The 22882-nt window shown below is 33.4% G+C and overlaps 1 protein-coding gene across 1 annotated transcript in view; it reads left to right on the forward strand.

The window, feature by feature from the left end:
- The window catches only part of bma (SCY1-like protein bma), a 45345-nt gene extending 23512 nt beyond the window's left edge, over nucleotides 1-21833 (forward strand). Inside the window, exons 4-17 of the mRNA XM_068771164.1 lie at nucleotides 2651-2771; nucleotides 6313-6408; nucleotides 7422-7567; nucleotides 9534-9664; nucleotides 9920-10043; nucleotides 11160-11305; nucleotides 13772-13925; nucleotides 14000-14249; nucleotides 14636-14772; nucleotides 16485-16743; nucleotides 17196-17455; nucleotides 17600-17668; nucleotides 19952-20092; nucleotides 21807-21833. Coding sequence (XP_068627265.1) covers nucleotides 2651-2771; nucleotides 6313-6408; nucleotides 7422-7567; nucleotides 9534-9664; nucleotides 9920-10043; nucleotides 11160-11305; nucleotides 13772-13925; nucleotides 14000-14249; nucleotides 14636-14772; nucleotides 16485-16743; nucleotides 17196-17455; nucleotides 17600-17668; nucleotides 19952-20092; nucleotides 21807-21833 — 2061 coding nt within the window. The remainder of the gene's footprint in view (nucleotides 1-2650; nucleotides 2772-6312; nucleotides 6409-7421; nucleotides 7568-9533; nucleotides 9665-9919; nucleotides 10044-11159; nucleotides 11306-13771; nucleotides 13926-13999; nucleotides 14250-14635; nucleotides 14773-16484; nucleotides 16744-17195; nucleotides 17456-17599; nucleotides 17669-19951; nucleotides 20093-21806) is intronic.
- Nucleotides 21834-22882: the final 1049 nt, after the last annotated feature.

Raw genomic sequence — 22882 nt, forward strand, 5'->3', positions numbered from 1 at the left:
TGGATTCTCTAAATTACATCAACGGCTTGACTATACAAAGCCGACCGAAATCGTATACAATATTATTGGCTTTGATGTAGTGATGTTAAATGAAATTTTAGAAATAATTTTATCCCAAATTCTATACATTTATATGTTAGGCATCAAAGTATTTCTTTATTTTAACTGGAAAGTTATGTCTTTTTGGACGCTGTTTCTCATGCATATACAGCATTTACTGCATTGCATTACTGCACTAACTTTGAATTAGTTGAGCACTAAAAGCACATCGTCTAGACCGCTTTTTTGTAATGCTTTCTGTGGAAATATTTTCTACTTGTTGTACCGTAGCGACATGAAACCATCCAGTGTTGCTGCCTTCCCGAGTTTAAGCCCTGGCATATCATAGCGATATTATTCTAAGAAAATCGGACTAAAAGGTCGACGGAGACTAAGCGACCGGTGCAATGACGACTCCGTCTTCGAGCAAGCACGGGGCTCCTGATTCCATTAGGCCCGTGTGACTTTCTCTCACGCCATAACGCTTATACAGAAAGAGACAATGGTTGCACGTGCGTTTTTCTAAGCAAGTACAGTCGCTACTGCTACTAAAGATCGAGAAAGATCTTGTTGGATTTTCTTGACCAGGATCCACAATTTGTTTACGACTGGACTTAAATATTCGATCAAATCTCCCGTAATTTTTAAGATTATTGTAATAAAATATTAATAAACTTCAACTCTGGGAAGTTGAAGCATGGCTCGGACGTTTCATAACGGATTGTTTAAATAGTTAACAAAATCGTAAGCGCTTGTGGTCTGGCTGATAGGGAAGCAATGTTGCATACGAAACCTTTCTCAACATTTATTTTTTATTTATCAACACTTTTTTGTATTTCGTAGACAATAAATGGAGAAAAGAAGAAACATTTTATATGGTACAAGATAAGATATATATAAGACCGCCTGTTCTTATCGCTCGAGGAAACATTATGTAAAACATCAAAAATTTCGTAACCTCTTGAAGAGTCTTGCATCCAGTCACTTTGTAGCTTGTTCGCCTAACTAACCTAAGTGCTTGGCTGGTTTTCAATCGTCCGATTAAAAAATCGTCGACACCGAAATCACTTTACCGCGCTTTAGGAAAGCGAGGCGAGAAGAGGGTTGACGGAAAAAAGCATAAACACTGGTGGAACGCGAATACCTTTGGCAATTAATGAAAAAAAAAATTATGAGGTTGCCAAGAGAGTCCTCGAGTATAATTACTAAAATATTGAGATAAAACGCTCTCGGTGTTAAAATACTTTGAACTGTCGGAATCAATATAATATTAATTCCACTAAGATGAACAGTGACCGGATATTAAGAAAAAAGATAACAGCACGTGTCACGTGTTGTATATTACTTATATAACAATTTCTTAGAAAAATTACAGAAAGAGAAGTGAAAAAATTAGAGAGAGAGAGGTTATATAAACTTGTAATTAATTATCTAAAGGCATTGGTTCATTTATGTATCATTTGTCTCTGTTCTGTTTCTATTATAGTATATGGGTTACTTGCGCTCTACGTTTTCCTCGAACCGTAATACCTTCCTACGTTTAATATCCGCCTCTCTTCCTTAGTTGTTTGCAGATGTCTTCGATAGTTTCCAAGAAAGTTGAAAGTATACAATAGTTTTTATAATTTATTTATCATTATTTACTATTTTAATATGCGATATAAATAATTAAACGATAAACTGTAATAAAATTTTCTTCTGTATTGATTAAAAATAAAAGTCAATACATATGTTTAATAAAATGGTTAAGAACTATTGAATAGATCTATGATTATTTATCCGTCAATTCATAACATTTCCTTGCTCTGTTTCTTTCTAAGGCAAGTGCGATCCAAATCAGTTTGATGTATTTATTTATTATTATAATATATTATATTATATTATATTATATTATATTATATTATATTATATTATATTATATTATATTATATTATATTATATTATATTATATTATATTATATTATATTATATGTATGTATATATATTTATATTTCGTACACGTTAATTGCCCATTATTTATACTTCTAACTATTCCATGCTATGGTTGTCTGTAAGAGCTTACCTAGTGTGATAAAACCGCCCATTGTAACTTTTGGTTTATTTTATACAATGTATACAAAATTGTTTATAGTGTACAATGAAGAATTTTAAATAAATAAAAAATGCTACTAAGATTCATCTCCTAAAACATTAGTCGTCTAGTTTTTCTCCCTATTGTATATAAAATAAAATACATTTCTTCATATTATCATTATTATCACCGTCATCATTTTAGCCGTAATACAGCTACAGCTAGACATATTCCTCTGCAAAGATTTACAGTAGGTTGAAGCCTGCATCCTGCGTCTTCGGACGACCTTGATAGGGTTTGCTTTCGACCTGGTAGGCACAAGACTAGTGCGCCTGCCGAGACATGATCTCCACTACAGATTCTTAAGGCGTCTGCGTTACGTCACGCACAAACTGCCACTTTAACGAATTTCCCGCATCACTTTTTAATTTAGATCCAGAAGGAAGAAAAGATCTCGATCTCGCAGCATTACATTAAGAATTTATGAATTAATTGTATTTATATGAAGGAGCCTAGGATAAATTTACACTTTTGTTGTAGATCATCGAGGCGCTGCACTTCTTGCACTACACGGTTCGCCAGATCCACCGCAATGTGAACCCACAAGTGATAATAGTCACTAAACGCGGCACATGGAAGCTGTTCGGGCTGGAGTTTGTGGGTGAGTACATTAATTAAAAGAATAAAAAAAAAACAAATTAAACGCTATTTATATATACATTACGTTAGTGGGTAAAATTTTATTCTTTTTCCATTTATTAATATTTTATTTTTATTATCAGTCAAGACCTTTATTAAATTAAAAATCATATCGGTTCCGAAAAATCTTATCTTTTTAGTACATTTTAAAAAGGGATGCGATTAGACTACTAATTTTACTTCAGTACTGATATTTTTTAGCTCTTTTTATTGTTCATATACCGATCTATACAAGTCTACGGCAAAGGTGTTACGATACTCCAATGCTAGAATATTTATTTTACACTATAAATATTGATCTATTTTCTTTTTTGTCCTAGATGAAATTATATAACAGAGCAGCATTATAAACTAATTTATAATATTAAATACGCAACTTCACTTATGAATACATCACCTTAACTCCGCTTACTATAGCAGTGATTTGAATAAGTATCGGTAATAGCGTGAAGTCAACAGTATCTCGCTAGAAAGAAACACTAAGAACCTACTCTCAGAAGTATAACAATTTACAAGCTTTGCGGGGAAAAAGTAGCAAATTATGATTACATTTTATTAGTGCTAATCTATTTTTATCGTAGTTATATTATTATTGTAGTTGCCGTGGATTCGAGAAGGTAGACCGCAGATTTCCTTTAGCCAAAATCTGTTTTATGCGGCAACACTCGATGGTTCTTTCAGGAACCACGGCTCGAACCGCAACACTCTACTGCCACCGAGCTTTTAGATCTCTTAGTCGAACATTCCATGGAGTTACATAGCGGAAAGGCCCCTAAGACCTAAAGGGGGGCCCCTTCATTCACATCCATTATAAGCTTAGTATTTCGAGTTAAAGGAAAAATCTAATTTCCATTTAGTCGCTTGATACTGGCTGGCTACAATAATGTCATGTGTAACCACTTCGGAAAGCGGGAATAAAAACTGTCAGTACAAACTTCAGCATTGCTTCTGTTTAAAATAATCAGGGGTTGGCTCGTATATCCATTATAATGTGATTAAATCGTATTAGTAAAATAACATTAAAATTTTAAAATTCTTAAATTTTAAAGTATTTATACAAAACATATAGATGAAAAGTACGCAGTATTCTTGATGTTATAAAAAAATATAATATTAATTTGTCAAAAAGTTAAATTTTCCTCTTTGCCATTTTATACCCCGGAGGCAGCGAATTATTATATGATATGCTCTCTACTTGTTCATCTCACTAAACAGCAAAACGGTAAGCATTATACGCCACTCAGAGACTACAGAGCATGTAACCGAGGCAGCTGAATGTAAATTATTTATAAGGTACACGTACGGGGAATTGCCTTTTACGAAGCTAGTACCTAGCTAGAAGGAGTCTTTTATCCACGAGCATATATAATATTCGCGTTTACTTTACGCACCCCATAAAATCGCGGTAGCAACAACAGTAACCCGGCACTTATGGCTCTCTTTAAAATTCAAGACGAAGAAAATTCATAACAAAATAAAGTCGATTCATATTACAATCTAATGTTAAACAAAGAGACAATTAATACTCTTTTTTATTAAAACAGCCAACCTTTTACAATCCATTTTCGTAAATTAAAATATCTGGTTCATTTGGAAAATATTTAATTGCTCTGTACACATTACTTGGTAATGATGCCGTATTTAAATGCATGGCCGGTTATAAATTTTCGTGAACAAATAAGTATATATTCGCAGAGAATCGTTGAAATTCTTTCATTGAGAGAAATTAAGGGTATTGACGTCGTGGTAATTATTTTTTTAAGCCCCGAAATTATTGATAAAAATTAAAAAAAATTATAAGTGAAAACACTGTACTCTTTCAAATAAAAATGATCCTTCCCGCTTAATATAGGTAAAAATCTTGAAATGTATTGTATCGTTACAAAGTATGTGCCAAATTTTTAGTATTGCCAATGGTTGCCGGCTGCTTGAGGTAATATAATTCTCATTTTAACTTTCTTGACATCTGTCTTTTAAATGTAAAACAAAATTCCATTAATCTTTTTTATTTTGTATGACATGATAATGTATTTACCAGGACTAAACAAGACCAATCTTTAACCAACCTAAATATCTACACAACAGTACAGTTTGTATGATATACTGTGATAAAGTTCACTTTTGAAAACGTTAAAAATACATGTCGTACTTTGATGATTATTTATATTTATTAAAAAAAATAGTAGTGTATTTTACTCAAGATGTCCAGGCAGGACAGTCCAGGTCTTCGGAAACAATATTCTAAACAACCCTGAACGTTTTCTAAAACACGCCTGCAAATTATTATTGACTATTAACCGTAACTATTTTTTCTCAAACCATTATTTTTCAATATTTTCTCTGCAAGTTTTTTCGAAGAGTTGCAGAAGACTGCTCTTTACTTTGCTCCTTCTCAATATTACCTCTGATAAGAATTTTCTTAGGAAAATATCTCGCACGACCTATGAACCGGTATTAGATGTATAACAAGCGGGCCTGTCCTGCTAGAACCAAGCCATGGAGTTCATAAAGCTTTGATATCAAGAAGTTATTTAAAAAAGCTTATGTAAATTATTTTACGGCCTAACCTGTGTAAAGAATACACGTACATAGATATATGTTGGAGAAATTGCACGTCCCTCGTTGATTAATCTTGATTAAACGGGGGATCAAATTTTAATTACATTTGAAATTGTATCAAATTCACTTAATATTTGCGAAGCTCTTGTCATGTAATCCGTGCTTAGTAAAATTGAATAATTCAATCAGATTCAATTATTTCGAACAAGCTGAAGCTCATAAAGTACAGATGTATAGTGGAACAATTAATTTAAAATGTAACATTATGTTTCTAGACATATTTTCTGCGTGTATGTTCAGACATGTATAAACGTACGTGCAGATAGCACGTACGTTTATAGGTATATGTTAATAAACCACTACTTTTAATGAAACCAGGATACAAGTGAAATTAACTTAAAATTAAATAAACCGATTTGTCTGTCTAGTGATTATATACACAAAGGAAAAACATACGAAAATGTTTTTTCCTGCGGTCTTTACTGGTGTAAGCATAAGTGAGCTTCCACTTGTAATGTAAGTGATTTTTGTAGTGCCTTTACAAGTGGTATAGAAATGAGACATTCGAAAACCCTGGAAAGCAACTCCTTACAATGAACAGGGCATATATAAAAATGGCTCAAATAATGAAATAGAAAAAGACATTATAATGATCATGAAATATTCCTCGTGGATAAAAAGTTCAAATATAAAAAAATATGGAATTTGAGGTACAATCACAGTACTCTGGTGTTTATTACGAATTTAATAAAATTACAGAGATGGAATTTTAACGTTGGTAGTAATGTTATTGAAATAGGTCGCTGGAATTTTATTTGCTTATTTAATTAATATTTTTTGATTGATGATATTAATAAATTCAAATGAGAAATTTACTCGAATTTTTTTAACACAATTCTGTTTTTTATTTATTTCATTAATAAAATACTTTGAATGTTAAACAGAAAACATCATGAGCCATGATCCTACTGAAATGATCCCGGTGCAGCCATGGTCCATCAAGATCGCGAAGCTATGCCAGCCTAATCTGGATTTCACGGGTATGTAAATTTATTTTAATCTTTCTAGTCCTTAATATGAAAAAGAAAAAAAAATAAAACAGTTTCTTACACATTTGTTTCTAAATTTCATCAAAAGCTTTAAAGTTTTCAGACAATCTACATATGCGGGTGGATATGGGTAGTAGTTATTGTTAAAAAGAATTTTATAATACGACGATGGTATATAGATCACATCGCATCATTAACAACACTTTAGTTATGTATCGTGTGGTTAATTGGTTAGTTAGTCTTTTACAAAGGTTTTGTGTTTCGACACCGATATTATTACAATCGGTGCGATCTCCCGATTCCAGTATTGCTTGTGATTAAGACTATGATCTCACTTAAGCTAACTTTTACTCTTCTTCTTTTAATCTTAATAGTGCTTTAACTATCAACGACTTCGTTCATGGTTTGATTCTCTCTTTTATCTTACCAATGGCTAACTTAGATCAACCTAGTTGAACTAACTCATCTCTACACTCTCGGACCTTAAAAATAATCTATTGAATATACTGCTATTAGTTGAAATGGTATAATTATTTTACCGGTTCAAAAATATACATTCAATTGATCATGATAGCGAAGGGCTGCGCGCTAAAAGCGATAAGTTTAAACCTCTTTATTAAACTAGTGAATTCATTCAGTATACCTGGTTCAGCCCGCTACATTATTTATTTAACCGTCTTGAAACGCCCCCAAAATCTAAGGTATACTCAGGCGTACGCTTTAAAGAGTGACCGGCTACAATACATTCAGCGTTTTTATTCAAGTGTGCCCGAGAGATCCAAAACTCACCTTGATCGATTGAAATAATTGAATTACGTTGATACTTTTAAATATTCACATCAAAATAAATTGCTTCATCATCATAACAGCTTATAGACGAAAACTATAAAGCACAGGCTTTTCTCAAAAATTACCACAATGACATTTCTTGCGTTGCTTGCATTCATCGACTTCCAGCGAGATTAATGCAGTACTTGACATCTAACTACAATAAACTTCAACAGCCCCTGAAGTGCAAACCAACGGACAGTGCAACATCTTGTCCGATATGTTTTCGCTCGGACTCGTGATCTGCTCCGTCTTCAACAGCGGCAGGTCTTTGATACAGGCGGCCAACAACCCGATCTTATACATGAGGCAGATGGATACTGTAAGTATTAAATTTATTTAATAACTTATTTAAATATAAAACTACTAAATGTCCAGAGAGACTTCGTACTGTGAAAATTATTATCCATGTCGCAGAACAATAAAAAAAATTGTATATCATAGTGATATATAATAAATTGAATTAAAATCTTAGAAATAAACAATGATTGTTTACAAACTGTTTTAATTTCTAGAAATATAGAAATAACGTGATTACATTTCCATTATAATGTTTTAATCTGTATCACATACGTTTTTCGTTATTGCATCCTAACCTGTTTTTGTAGACTCTGCGGTTTATACTTCTCTCAATTAGAATCTACGTCGCGACGCAACGAAGATTTGCAACGACCTGTTCTCGAGTTTTGCGTTTTGCTACACATTTGACTATAAATTTTTATTTATTTATACATAAGAATATTACAAGATCTGGAGTATTAGAGCACTTGACTGTCGTCTATACCCTGATGCTTGTAACCTGAATGCCTCATCTGATATGAATGCCGTATCTGATATTTTGGCCACGTTTCTCGTGACGATACCTTATAACACCTGTTAGTCTTTTGGTAATGTGGAAATAAATAGATGAGAAACCGATGTCGCAAACGGTGTTCAAACGTAATCCTCAGCACAGAAAAATAATAGTAAAAGGCATTTGAAATTCCGATATGTTTATTTAAAATTCTTTTCTTTGTAACATATAGACACGTGTACTGATAAATCTAATTAGCGATGTTCGTGTATTAAAGTTTCATAGCATTAACTTTTAGCACCCAACTTTCACAGTTAACGTCAAACCGCAATTAGTTATAACTTCAGTAAGTTCCAGCATTATTCATAAGTTCATTTATTAAAGAGAAATCTGTGATCGGAACTCATAATTGTAACAAATTTGTCTTACGCCTGAAATGAAAATGCGATTCAAATGCTTACCAGAATTATGTATAAGTTATTTCTGGTTTAATTGAGTAATAGCACCTGCGAAAAGTATGCAGTTTGTTAATTTAATACGGATGCTATTTAGCTCGTCAAATATTCCACAACAAATGAATACTCGTTGAATACGTGACCATGTAGATTTTTTTGTCTAAAAATGCTTTTGCGGCACGCATTGGTTTTCATATTTCAACAAATGAAAAACGCCAACAATTTTTAGCGTGATATTCATGAATTGCTTGAAAATTGAGTGCAATTGCCAAAATTCGATGTCAATATTTTGAACGAAAAATTGAATTTTAAGAACCGGAACAATCTTTCGCATACACCCAGACTTGTTTATATATAACAAAGTATTCAACGTTTGAAACAAAAGTTTTATAACGCGGCGACGTTATGCCAACTCTTTCTAAAACAATAAGAATGATAACTGTCAAGAGAGCTTTCTTAATACTATGTGATCAATGCCTTTCGTTACTGTCTACATCTACAACACAGACTTATTCGACAGGTGAAGACGAATTTATGCCCCTGAGAATAAAAACCGAATACCTTTTTGGGAATGTAGCTTGATTGATATTTTCTCAAAATAAATATTGTCATGGTGAAGGAAAATTTACATTGAGAAATTTGACATTAATAAATCGGTGATTTTATTTAAAGTTATTGGTAATATTACAGTGTATTCATGTTAAGAAAAATTATGACACATAGCAGCCATTTGCCTTTACTGTTTAAAGTTTAAGTTTATATTGTTATAATAATTACTGTGGGCATTACATTATCAATGCGTATATACTATAGTTTATTGAATGAACAAAATTGAAGTTTATCTATTTATAATAAGGTTCAAAGTTCTACTATACAGTTTTGGGCTCAATAATTGATAGAATCGTGTAATAGAACCATACATTAACAGTTACATGACGTCAGATAAACTGAAATACTCTTTTTTTAATTGTTTTTTTTTTAATTATTAAATATAACATTAACTTATTATTAGATTTAAATGTAAGTTTTATGTTATGTAGTTGGATTACCAAGTGAATGCGGTGTTGCAACGCGTGCCGGTTGCTCTACAAGAGGCAACTCTGCGTCTACTCTCGCGCGATCCGCATCCGCGCCCAACAACGCAGCTGCTGCCGTTGATCAAATATTTCAAGTAAATGAAATATGAATACATTAGAAATTATTTTTGGAGTACTGTTTTGTAATTTTATTCTTTTTTTGAGATTACTTAAATATTTCTATAATCATATTGACACGAATTAAAAAAAAAACGATGTCGTCTACATTATTAAACCAAAATACATAAAAGCTTCCTTGTAACATTTAAAAATACATTTTCAATTAACAAAAATTATTATTCATATCAAATTCATTTAAAATTAATTTTCGACTGTCATTTTTTTAATAGGTGCCAGAGCGAACCGGCAATCAAGGCTATGCAGTTTTTGGATGTGATTACCATGAAGGATCCAAACCAAAAAGCCAACTTTTACCGCGTTGTGCTTATTGACGCGTTGCCGTATATACCCAAGGTTTGTGAATATACACTTGAAATAATGAAAATAATTTCCATAAATTTATTAAATACATGTGAATAATTAATTTGTTTCTGAAGTCATTATAAAAGAATGGATTAATATGGACATCCTTCGAATTAAATTGAAATGGACAACATACCAAAACAGCCAGCAACGTTTAACAAGATGGCGAATCTTTTTACGTCACGTATTTTTAATTTTATGGCTGTAATCGACTTGTTTGACGCTATATACGATAAAATTTTAAAGTAGCTTGACAAAAATATTTTTGTGCTATTATATAGGAGATTTTTTAAGTCTGTGATTTCTTTAATTTTTGGCTGTGCCAAATGCGGTAGTCTGTTGGAAACCATTTTATTATTTAAAATAAAACCCTGTATTTATGAATATAATAATAACACTCTTATTTATGTGTAAGAAATCAAATAGAAAACATTAGCTTGAAACATAAAAATCCATACACAAACGAGCAAAGAGGTTTATTAATAACAACGGTTTGATGAGCGTCGAGCTTTAAGGCTAGAAACAACGGCAAAAATTTTGCCAGTTTATATCTAGTTCACGGACCCTTCCGCTCCGTGAACTTAGTACCGATGAAGCTGTAAAAGCCTCAGAGCTAACAGCATTAACATCTTCAGAAACAATAGAATAGAATAGCCAGCCCTTCGGTATTCTTTAGACTGCATTTTGGAGTATGCATCTAAGTTACATTAATTAATTCTTTCACTAGCTTTCTTCCGTTGGACAACAAGACGCACAGATTCACAACGTCCACACACGTTAGAAATTCCTTCAACCCGCACTAAACGTTTTGATCATACTTTTAATAGTGCGAACAGTCAAGGTATGGATCGACCTACCGACGTCGTTGTTTCCAGCAAACTATAACTTGAGGGTTGTTCAAGTCAAAAGTGAATAGGTTTCTACGAAGCAAGCATACAGCGTCGTAGACCTCGTAACCTCTTAACATCAGGCAAGACAGAGGTCAAATGGTTTGTCCGTAGTGTATAATAAAATCCTCTGTTAACTATGTCGAGTAAGATTCGGGTAATTTAATAATATTATTAGCAATTGTAGCTTGCTGCTTGGCTTAGTCGAGGTATTTTACAGAAATTACGCTGGCAACACGTATGGCCTGCCCTGCAGCTTGAAGTAAGAACTGCTGAGGTTCTCTGCTCAGTTTTGCAGCCAATAATTTGGCTCACGAACGAGGCAACGGCGGATGAGTTCGCGAACTACGTGCTCCCGACACTTAAGTAAGTAAATCTTTTAAAAAAATTCAAAACCCAATCATCCAAATCAATAATAGGAAGAAATTTAACAATATTACTACTACGATATCATCCTACAATTTGAGATCTTTTCAATAAATAAAAATACTAAACTTTGCGATAAAAGTGACAGATGTATATAATAATGTATATAGTAAGTTTTTTTATTACGAACCAAGTGAAATACATTACGGGTATTGAAAATTGTTACCACAACATGTATAAAAAACGATTGTCAACTTTTTTATTAACTGACGATTTGTCGTCGTCTGCTTTGGGGACGTTTACAGTCTTATTGTATATAAAGGTCTACTCTCTAAAGACACTCAAGATTTATAGTAATTCGTTGTCAATACAATGAAAACTTTTATTGGACGATGTGCGGTCGAAAGCTCTGCTAATAGCCTTGACTTATACTATAAAGCTCATAAGAACTACTAACTGAACGGGAGTTTATTTTAACCCTAAAGTAAAAATATCAAGTATTGCTTTCTGCTCGCTTTTTGCCAATTCAAAGCTCATTTATTCCTTCTATACAGTTGTGCGCCCGTAAAAGAGTCTTGACACTACTTATTGTAGTTTTTCTGTTCGACATGTATAAAAATAAAACTTCTGTTTACCATTGTATTCACATCTGTCACCAATTTATTAACGACAAAAAACATTTCCAGAGGTAGTTATTTTTTGTATGTAAACTAATTTTTGTTACTATTTATTGCATATACAATACTGCAAAGATGCCTATACTAAGGTTTTTAAAAACACTGAACATAATTTAACGGACGTTTCATCATCTTTAGTAAGCTTTACAGGAAATAATAGTTATAATAGACAGTTTTATTTGTTACGTGTGTTAAAGATTTAAAAACGTGAATATTTTTGTTTATATTTGTCAGCAAAAACGTTACAGCTTTTATACCTATTTAATTTGTTTTGTTATTGTTTGACTTAGATTCATTAAATGTTCTAAGAGAGATATTTTTAAGATAACAATTGTGTCTAATTTTTTATTTCTAATTATGCATTCTCTTGCTGCCCTTTGTTACTGTTTATCTCCAATAAAGTATATGAATAAATAGATTATCACTCTATATAAACGAGGATTTTATCAAATGTAACTCACTGAATGTTAACTAATCGAATAAAGTTAATCTGTCAATAAATTTATAACCGCGAAAAATAGCCTGGTAGAATGGCACATAGAACTTAATATATACGAGTATCTCGCATTTATGGCGCAGTTCGCGCTCAATAACTGTGATTAAATCTAATAGAAAGCATTATGATTTCATTAGTATTGTTTACATCACAAATGGTATCATTGGAGAAAACTTGACAGCAACAATTTAATATTGCTACAACTAATATGTTTTTTTTTAAATTAATTATATTATAGGTTTCAGGGAAAAAAAATATATTTTATCTTAATTATTTATTAATGTTAATCTTTTTATTTGTGCCTATCCAGGATCTACTGGTAAGTATTTAAGCATATTTTTCTTTATCACATCATTACAATAACCACATATTGCATATAGATAGAATTACAAAATTAAATTTAAATTACTATACTCATTAATTTATATTAACAAATTCTCTACTGAAAGAAAATCACCTACTTATATATGATGCATGTAACTAGCATAGGTGGAAATCCACCTATATGTTAGCCATAACATATGGCTAGACATCGTGATCTTCTCTAGATAAATCCTTACAGAGCCCACGTGGTTGACACAGGTTTCGTTCCTATCAGAAGAGGGTTTTATATAATTCTTAAATTATTTTACCCTTACCTATATTTATTTATAAGCAACTTCAGTATAATCAGTATTTTTTTTAATTTACTTCTTTTTAACAGATTGATAACAGTTTAATGTCATTGTATGTTGAAAATTTATAGTGAATATTGACGCTACAGTCACATCCACCTGGAGATTTTACAAAACACTCTTTACTTTACAAATGAGTAAATCTGTGTCTATTCAATGTGCAAGTTAATTTCAATTACAATCATACACAATAAGCGAGTTGAATCCTAGTTCCGAATTTATTTATCTAAATCAACGATAGGAAAATTCATACCTCTTTGAACGTGCTTAGATAGAACCTAAAAAAACATTAAATTCTATGGGAGATTTTTGTCACCGCGTGTCTTCCCCAATCTGTTAAAATTAATTTCTTGTCTAAAAATCTGGGCATAAAATATATTTATGCCCTGGTGAACGATAACGTAAATACGACCAAACAATGAACATTAAAGGTTTGTTTTTATAAATATGACACGAACGCATAATTTACGTTACAAATAATAATTAATTACTCGTAAATGAATGTAAAGATAACGATAATAACGAACACGATGGATATATTTTGATTCATTCGTTTCGCACTCTTTATAGGCGCTTTGTTAAAAGATTTGATAGAAAGGTATTATAGTGATATCCACAGGACACTTATGAGCTCTCCGAAGACAGTCCAGGCGTCTGTAACGATCCTAGAGAACTTGCATCTGATCTTGAAGAAATGCCAGGCCGAAGACGTTCATTCGCACATCTTGCCTGTGCTTTTCGAAGCTCTGGACAACAACAACAATCAGGTCCAGGTATGGGTTACATTAAAACATAAGATATTAACACATTTATTGAGTAGATACTGTATATTTATATCATCTTTCAGACCTCTTCGCTTATTGCTCTGCAAAACATCTCTGACTACCTCGATGACGGTCAGTTGCAAAATATTGTAATGGGCAGAGTAAAGGTCTTGCTGGAGAAGAATCCGGGTGACGTTAAGATCATCAGCTTGGTCCTTGGCTTCTTCGAAAAAATCATGTGCAGACTTGAACGCAACGATGTTATAGAGAACGTCATTCCGACACTTCTCGCTATGCGAATGACTGACCCGGACATTGTGAATCGGGTTGTCAGTAAGTATAGTTGTCATGAATGAAAATGAATCAGCGTGTTACTATAATTAGTTTAAGTAAATAATTTATTATGCAATGTATTACAGTATTTCAATTATTGAAGCGAAATTTATTGTATTTTAGATATTACAGATAACAAAATGCGAAATGATAAATCGATATCGATAGTTGTAATAAATCTGTAAAAGAAATAAAACTAGCTAATGAGTTTGAAATCAAAACATTATTTTAACTTGACCATTTTTATGCTCAGCGATTTCAGAAAATTTGATCGAATGCTTGTGGCGAATTAATTTCTTCTTCAATTTACATTTCAATAATTGAAAACGCTGACGCGATATAAATATATGCAAAGAGCGTTCTTTTAAAAAATATGTTGATTACAGAACTTTATAAGTCAATGCTGTTGGAAAGGAAATTCGGTTTGAACACCAACGTGATGGCTAAACAGATGATTCCATCGCTTGCCCCGCAAACCGTTAACCCGGGGCTGAACGCCGAGCAGTTCGCTAGCCTGATGGAGGTAATTTATCATTATCATCATTGTTATTTCAGCCGTAGGATATTCACAGCTGGAGATAGGCTTCCACACCCCCACCCACCGATTACCATCCCAACATGCTCATCATGCACTGGGCGGTGTCGTTTGTCTACAGATCTCCTCATTCCTGTTCCTCCCGGGTCCAGTCTTCTCTGTGGCTAGTTAAAACGACTAAGAGCTTGCCAATGAAAACTTTATTTTTATATAACCTTTGTATGCGATATTTTATCAATATATACGACCATATTTTTCTGTTTCTTCGGAATAATTACTGTCTTAGATAGTATAGTTATTGTTAAATTTTGTGCAAAAAGTGTATAAAACTTAGTATGAAAATTACGTCAAATTTAAGAAGCCAATGGAAAGCTGTTAATTTGTGAAGACGTACAGAGTACTACAACGCGGTTATCGTAAACTTTTATATTAACAACAAAGCAAAAGATATAAAATATTGAATTTGTTGCTGTGTACTCAACAAGTAAACATCAAAACGTTAAAAGATGCAGCTTTTAATAAATAAAAAGTAAAAACAGCTTTTCACGGTTTTATGCTACCCTATTCGGAATAAACTTCGTCGCATTTATAAAGGAAATGTAAAATATTTTACATTTTTCGAGGAAATAGTTTTCTTTTAAACATTTCTACTGAAAATGTTGCCAGTCTAAATTTTATTTTTAGTTACAAATTATAATCTATATCATAAATAAACATACTAAAATTCTTAAACATGTGCATCTAATTTTGTTATTAACAAATATTTTAAATCAAATTCAGCAGAACTGCCATTTTTAATATATTTTTAATTTAAACTGTCCAGCAGATCACCCCTTTTTAATTGACTGTTTATTTTGCACTTCTTAAATAATATATAACGCGAACTTAATATTAAATACTCCTAGAGCACTCTCAAACCCGCTGGGATTTTCTACTTTTTTGATATTAGAAACTAAAAAAATAATCCAAATAATTATATACCACGACAGACTTCATATTGATTTAATGACTCATATTAAAAAAGATAATAAGTTAGGAGTTGATGATCTTGATTGTTATCAATTTCGAATGAAAAAAACATTATCTATGATAAATAAATTTTATAATTCGTACAAAACTTTAATAATAATGTAATTATATATTCATGTTAATGCATTTTGGTACACGAATACTTTTTATTTACAAACCAATACCTTTTTTTAATGGCCTCCGACATCATTCTTTCAACCCGCTTATAGCAAGGTATAGGACTCCCTCAAGATATCTGTTGGAAGATAAACCATAATAAAGACGCCGCTGCTCATCTTCTAAAAATTTGTTTTGTCTGCAGCGGCAATTTTATATAATTATTTCACAAAATGTAAATAATATAAGATTGCATTACCATCGCAAGTGTCAATCCTTTACCGCTAGGGTACCACTTTTCTGGCTTTGATTGAGGTCAATTTTAACAACTAGACACGGCTTTATCTCTTTAGTTTTGTATAAAAAACAAAAGAAATGGTGCGTATTTTAATGTAAGTGGTAGAATTTTTAAATATTTTCTTAGTATTTTTTAAAGAAAATTCGAAAAAAAAATTAGATGAATTTAACAATCTGGTATCAAGTTTTGCACTTGACAATAAATTTGATGACAGGTTTTTTATTTGCGTAGATAGATAAATAATGGAATGAAATTAAACAAAAATGTTGTTCGTTAGATACTGTATGACATGCTCCAAAACATCGATCAAGTTCACCGCCACAAGGTGAAACCGGACAAGGACTGGTCTGCTAGCCCAGACCGTAACCGTTCTTTGCGCCACCAGAGGAGCACTGACAACATGAACGCCCCGCCGTTCAATATACCAAACCTGCGCGTTGAGCAGCGCAAGACTTCCAGCGCCGAAAACATGGCCCGCAAGAACTCTGCCAGCGGGCCTAGCAACAGCAACACAGGCAGCATCAGTGGCATCAAGAGCAAGTTCTCGCTGGGTATAAACCTTCCTTACTACAAACAGTCTGCATTAAGAAATCAGCGAATTATCTCTGTCCGCCAGTCTAACCATGCCTAACCCTAACTTATTAGCCTAAATTAGATAACATGGAGCCGTTCATAAAATACATTCATTGTAAGAAGCAACTTCTGAAACGTGACCATGGCCTTTAAGATACATCAATGCCGATTTTAAAAGTCCTAGAATGTTTAAGAAATCCTCGACATCAAAACTGTAAAAATGTTTTTTTATTTCAAATATTTACTATGAATGTAATTTATAATTTGGTTAGACAGGTGGGCGATGACGATTCATTATATTTTAAAGCAAATGAACTGCAAACCCATCGATATACTTCATTGATTCTTCTTAAACTGTAATTAAAAATACGTACGTGTAACAATACTAAAATCGCATTTGCACCCTCAGGTACAGGAATCGGGCAGTGGTTCTTTGGTTCTAACAACGCGTCAAACAACGATAACAATTTCTTGCGCGTAGGAAACGCTTTCCCGAACCGTCGTTTGTCAGATAACACTCTCATGACCCCTAAGATTCGCATTGCACCATCTTGCGCCTCGTCCCCCGGTGGGACCCCAGGAGGAAGCTCCACCTCTGGACTACCGACCCGTCGTCACTCGAGCATCGGGCCCCAGGAGCGCCGGGCCTCGGCCGTGAATCTTTCACCGCCAACCGTAAGTAGAACGACGAAATATAGTCTTTGTGTCACAGATGTCGAGTGAATTTAAATTAATAACGAGATCGGTCGTTTAAAATGATATCCCGCGATGTTAGATGGTACCCGAGATCACGGTCATGTGACGGTGTTGTGTTGGCAGGGATACCAGATCAGGGGACGAGGTGGTTCAGGCTCGAGCCTGTCCGTACCGGCGACCTCGCACGCTGTCGTAAGTGATGAACATCTCGTGCGCCTACCTGACGGAGCATTGTTGCTCTACCCTCTGTTGAATGTCGACTTGAACGGCTTTGTGTTCTATGTGGTTTGTCTTCTTCTGTGGTCGTGTCTTCTTCCCAAACCGACTGGGAGAGATAACTCCTCATCGCTCATACCATCATTTCATTCGTACATCTGCACGAACCTGGTTGGCGTTTATATCACACGCTGCGAACTTAGTCTGATCATTAGTCAACTCATCACATTACATCAATGCTGTCACATCTATTCGTGTGTGATCGAGTCAAAACACTTGAGATAAAAAGACATGATGCATGCTCGAATCTTGCGAATTGTTGCATGAGCGGCTCGCCTCGTGAAATGCATCCGTCCTGTTCAAGAAGAAGTAGATATCACCGCATCATGTGAATGCTACTGCGTGTTGTCATTTACATTCGCATTTACCTTCGTTGACTCCGTGTTGTCTTCCAAATTTCTACCCGTATCCAATTGGTTCTGTAATTCGGCAAACTGATAGTAAATTCATTTTTTTTTCTAAACAAACTTTAAACAAGCTGAACTGATGCGGAATGAATGTTGACGCAAAATGTCAAATTTACGTTGCAAATATTTACTACCGCGCCAAAGATCGCTTGTAAACATGGAGAAAAACGTCCGTCAATGTTATAAGTAAATAAAAACGGAGCGAGTTCACATCATCTAACAGAGGCTTTGAGCCGCGTTTACATCGCTGTCTCATTTACTGTTGCTATTTGTTCTTCTACGCAGCTTGCACGGAGCATGATCGTGAGTATTCTCTCTTCTACATGTTTTTCGTTTCAGAAGTGGATTGGACTTCGTTCTATACTTTCTTTAATTAACCATTACATTCTATGAACTTTCGCCAAGATGTTGCCAAATATTTTGTACCTAACAAAATTACAAACTATTTAGCTCGGGGAATTTAAAATATCATTTTACAATTTAAGTTTGAAATTTTCATATAATATAACGCTGCACCCAATTCAAAGTATTATTTCAAATGTAATTGTCTCCACAATAAGCGCTGTGCCTAGTGTTGAGTAATAAACCTTACTGCTTAACAAATCACGCAGTGGGTTTTATTGTAATTTTGAAGGTTATGGAAATAAAATTTTGTAGTAATAATTATTATAAATAAATTTCGACATGTAACTGCATGGATTATCGAAGATAAAAGTGTTACGAAATAAAACCTTGCTAACAAAACATGAAATATGTTCACTTATTTTTTACTACACTGCAGTATTAAAATTATAAATAAATTTTCTCATACGACGTAATATTTAATATTTACAAAGTCGGGACTTAAGAAATAAAAACTCACGAACTCGTAGGTATGGTGAAACGTTTGTCATGTTACAATCGAGAAAATTTGTAGATATGTATTTTTAATTACTATTATTTAGATGTAGATTACCTCATGCACCTACGTCTTCACGTTCGCAACTAGTTGGAAACTAGACTACTAACTCCAAAAAATAGTGAAAAAATATATCTAAATATTTATAGACGGGTGATGGGTTAGAGGTGCAAAGGATTTAAAAGGGTGAGGTATATCTCCTTCAAAAGTTTACTTTCGACCACGAGGGCAACATTTTAATACAATAAACACCAACTTTATTCATATTTAATAAGACTGAGAGAACAGAGTACTCTTTAGCATGCCGTAGAAGTTGCGAATCGCTGATAAGGAAAAGGTATGGCCGGTGTTTGAATTAAAAATCATCGTTTGTTAATTATTTATGTGCTTACGCCGACTCTCTTAACGCTTGGTTTGATATTGTGTGAAGCTTAATTATATAGCATGGAATTCTGTTGACTAAATATAGGATAACTTTTTGAAAATAAATCAGAGAAGATAATGATTCAAATTTTGCGCTTATTGAAGTAAAGTATTTTTTATATATATACTATATACTTTATATTCTCTAAGATCCTGAATGCATCCCGAATTTAAGAGTTTATTTTTAAATTTTTGAATTAAAATTGGTAAATCTGAAATGCAGATACAAATTTAACTGTAATACCGGATGAGCCAAAATCGAATAACATTTTGTTATATACAATTTTTTCCCAATATTTTCATTTCTCTTTCTCCCAGCTAATCGAAAAGACGAGCATAAGAATTTACCTCAGATAATAGTCCCTTTTTTAACATTTTGTTCCTTCTTTTATAAATATACCATCCTTGCTTGTTTGGTATTTGGACATATAAATATAGCGCGGTTTTAAAATCTTTGCTATTGGAATATAGGGCGGCTCCATGCCGAATACATCGTCGAGCGTGCCGTTCCTGCTGACGTCATCTATGCAGTCGATCCGTTCGCGCCGCCCGTCGGCTGCTTTCGGCGGATCCCAGGGCTCGGGCATACTGCAGCAGATCAGCAGCGGCGTGGTAAGACACCTCCCCATAGGTCACCACCACAGCATGCAGGCACACGCACACGCACCGCTCGGCGCCATCCAAAGTGCTACAGCAGCCGGTTACAGCGCGCTCCAACACACCGCCATGGCAGTCCGAAAATGCCCTTCTCTCAACATCACACTCACACGTTAAACGCGCTGCTTGCCACCTCGAAAAATTACGAGGTCGCCACCGAATCTCTCATCACTTCATAACTCTTCTTCAAAGCGGCCATGGGGAATCTTCATCGACATTCAGCAAATATTTTTCTTACTCAAATCCAACGACGACGATCCCCGTCCGATCCCTTTGTGTTGTGTAGTTACCTTGATGTTGTTACGTTAAACCGTTTTAAATTTATTTGCATTTACTTTCTTAGAAAACCTGTGTTTAGTTCTATGTATTTTAAAGGTTGTTCATACTTTAACGAAACGATTAATATGTTGCTTTAATAATTAAACATCGATTACTTTTACATGTGTGTGAAAGATTGGAAACGAAATGGGAAACACTTAAAGCTTTAAATTAAATACAGAACATATCATCCCTTCGAAAAATCTGAAACATCGAGAAAATTTTTCCACCTCTTAACAAACGAATAATAAATATAAAATCTTGTGTATTTTTTTCCAAATTACCTATGACTCGTCATCTAACCATTGTATGGTGTGCTGTGATATGGTGTTAAATTAGGAACTAAAATTACGATAAAATTACCTGGAATAGTTGATAAAAATATGATTTACTCAACGATTAACATGGTTAAATATCTCACAAACTTGTGCCAAAAAATATACTTTCCCTGAAGTGCGGTATGATTGAGAAAGCTTAATTATTTATTTTTAATTTTTCCAATGCATTTGTTCCCAAATTACAAAACGCAATATTAAAATTATTCACTCATAATAGCAGACCTCCAATAATTTCGTTCAACCATGATATGTTATTATTATTTTTATCCGTAATTTTCAATTTGGACTCGAACCTAAAAAAAATTAAATTTATTAACCTTGACTGCATCCACGTTTGACGTTAAGACGTGAAATATTTCACGAGTTTTCAAAACAAATAACTAACGATAACATTTTAATTTAATTTCTTCTTTTATGACACAACAATGACAGTTCCTGTGTTGAAAATATAAATATTTATTACAATTAAACTTATTTACAGCGAAATAGTTTCTTCTTTATTATATAGTTATTTAAGTTATATATTAATTTCTATGTTACATTATTGTATCTGTCGAAAGGTGGAAACTAGTTATTTTATTTAAAATTACACAATTTTTAAAAACAGCTTTAGGTGATCCAGGGACCGTGAAATCTTCACGTAATTGTTTCTTACTTAACTTTACAGTTTTTTTTATATTTTAACGTACGTTTTCATTCAATTGCTATGATTTATAAAATTAGTTCTTTATTGTTTTCCTTAGCCGTCACTAGTCGCACATTTAGGTTTGTGTACATGTTTATTTACCGTACGCGGCGGTCCAATCAGCCGGCGTGTGTAGTCATTTAGTCGTTCAGTCATAGTCATGTTTGTTTAGCATAGTCTGCGTGTGGACTGCATTAGTTCGTCGCTTACTGGCTCGTACCGTGTGTAGTTTAGAGCTTTTTTTTGGAGCGGGCGGGCGGGCGGGGGTCGACGTCTTCCGGCCGTTCGTGCCTTGATTTTAATCACTGTTTGTTGTGGTTGCTTGCAGTATCAGCTGTTTTCTGGGCGTACATAAAGGGGAAATGATTAGCATTAAGATCGGGTAGCGTTATCGAGGACGGCCGGAGCAAGGGAGGACTGAGCGGCTATTGCTGCCTTTCGTCGCCCGTCCGTCTCATCGCTCCTGCACGGCGCTCCCACTGCAACCATACGCTTCTATCACATCACATTTTCACATTCCTTTATCAAAATTACTATCTCATTTGAAGAAACTACAAAGAGACAGTTAATAGAGAAATTACTTCTCTTCTTAACGGTTTTATTAATGATGACAGTCATTCTGGTATTTCTTTACAGTCAGTATACGGTTTTACCGTGACTTCGTAATGTTTAAAAAAATATTAGTGAGTTTATTTACGCTTCGCATTTACTTTGCACTTTTCCCGATGATTTTTTACTATTTGCGTGCTCGTGTTTCAATGAGTACTTCTAAATTTATTTACTAATTAAAACAATCATAATTTTGCACTAAGCCGTCGGCAATATACTTTATTACGTTTGTTATGTTTAAATTGTTTTCACTGTACGATCTATTTTCTTCAAAATGGTCCCTTGAGATTACATTTACCCAGTATTAAAACCTTGTTAAGATATTCGGGCAAGAAAAAGTAAAGCGGTAGAGATTTCCTTCATACATGCGGGATTTATCAATTATCGTATTTTTATTGTATTTAGTTTTGTCATTATTTTATTAAACATTCGATCCTTATATTCATTATTTTTGAAATCGCAATTTATTTCAAACAGTTAATGGAAAAGCTAATGCAACTTCCGTAATTACTTCGTCTCTAGATTTTCTGTTTCGACAGTTCTGGTAAACTTTGTGTAGTTCCATTAAAATTAACACTGAGGAACCATTCGAGCTGCGTCCAAACTGTTTACCTTGCAATCTTATTTATTATATTTTAAGTTAATTATTTTTTGCTTTATTTTAAATTTAATTTCATTTCACCCTTTTGATGGTTTTTATTATTAAATTTCTTCATTGATTTATTTTTTTATTTTATATTCAATTTGATTTTTTAAGAATTCATTTTATGTTATGTTCATTTTTAAAATAAATAT

The sequence above is a fragment of the Battus philenor genome, unplaced genomic scaffold (assembly GCF_028537555.1).
Source record: "Battus philenor isolate CCGP_79_NKW_IND1 unplaced genomic scaffold, ilBatPhil1.0.hap1 SCAF_1, whole genome shotgun sequence".
In the NCBI taxonomy this organism is placed as follows: domain Eukaryota; kingdom Metazoa; phylum Arthropoda; class Insecta; order Lepidoptera; family Papilionidae; genus Battus; species Battus philenor.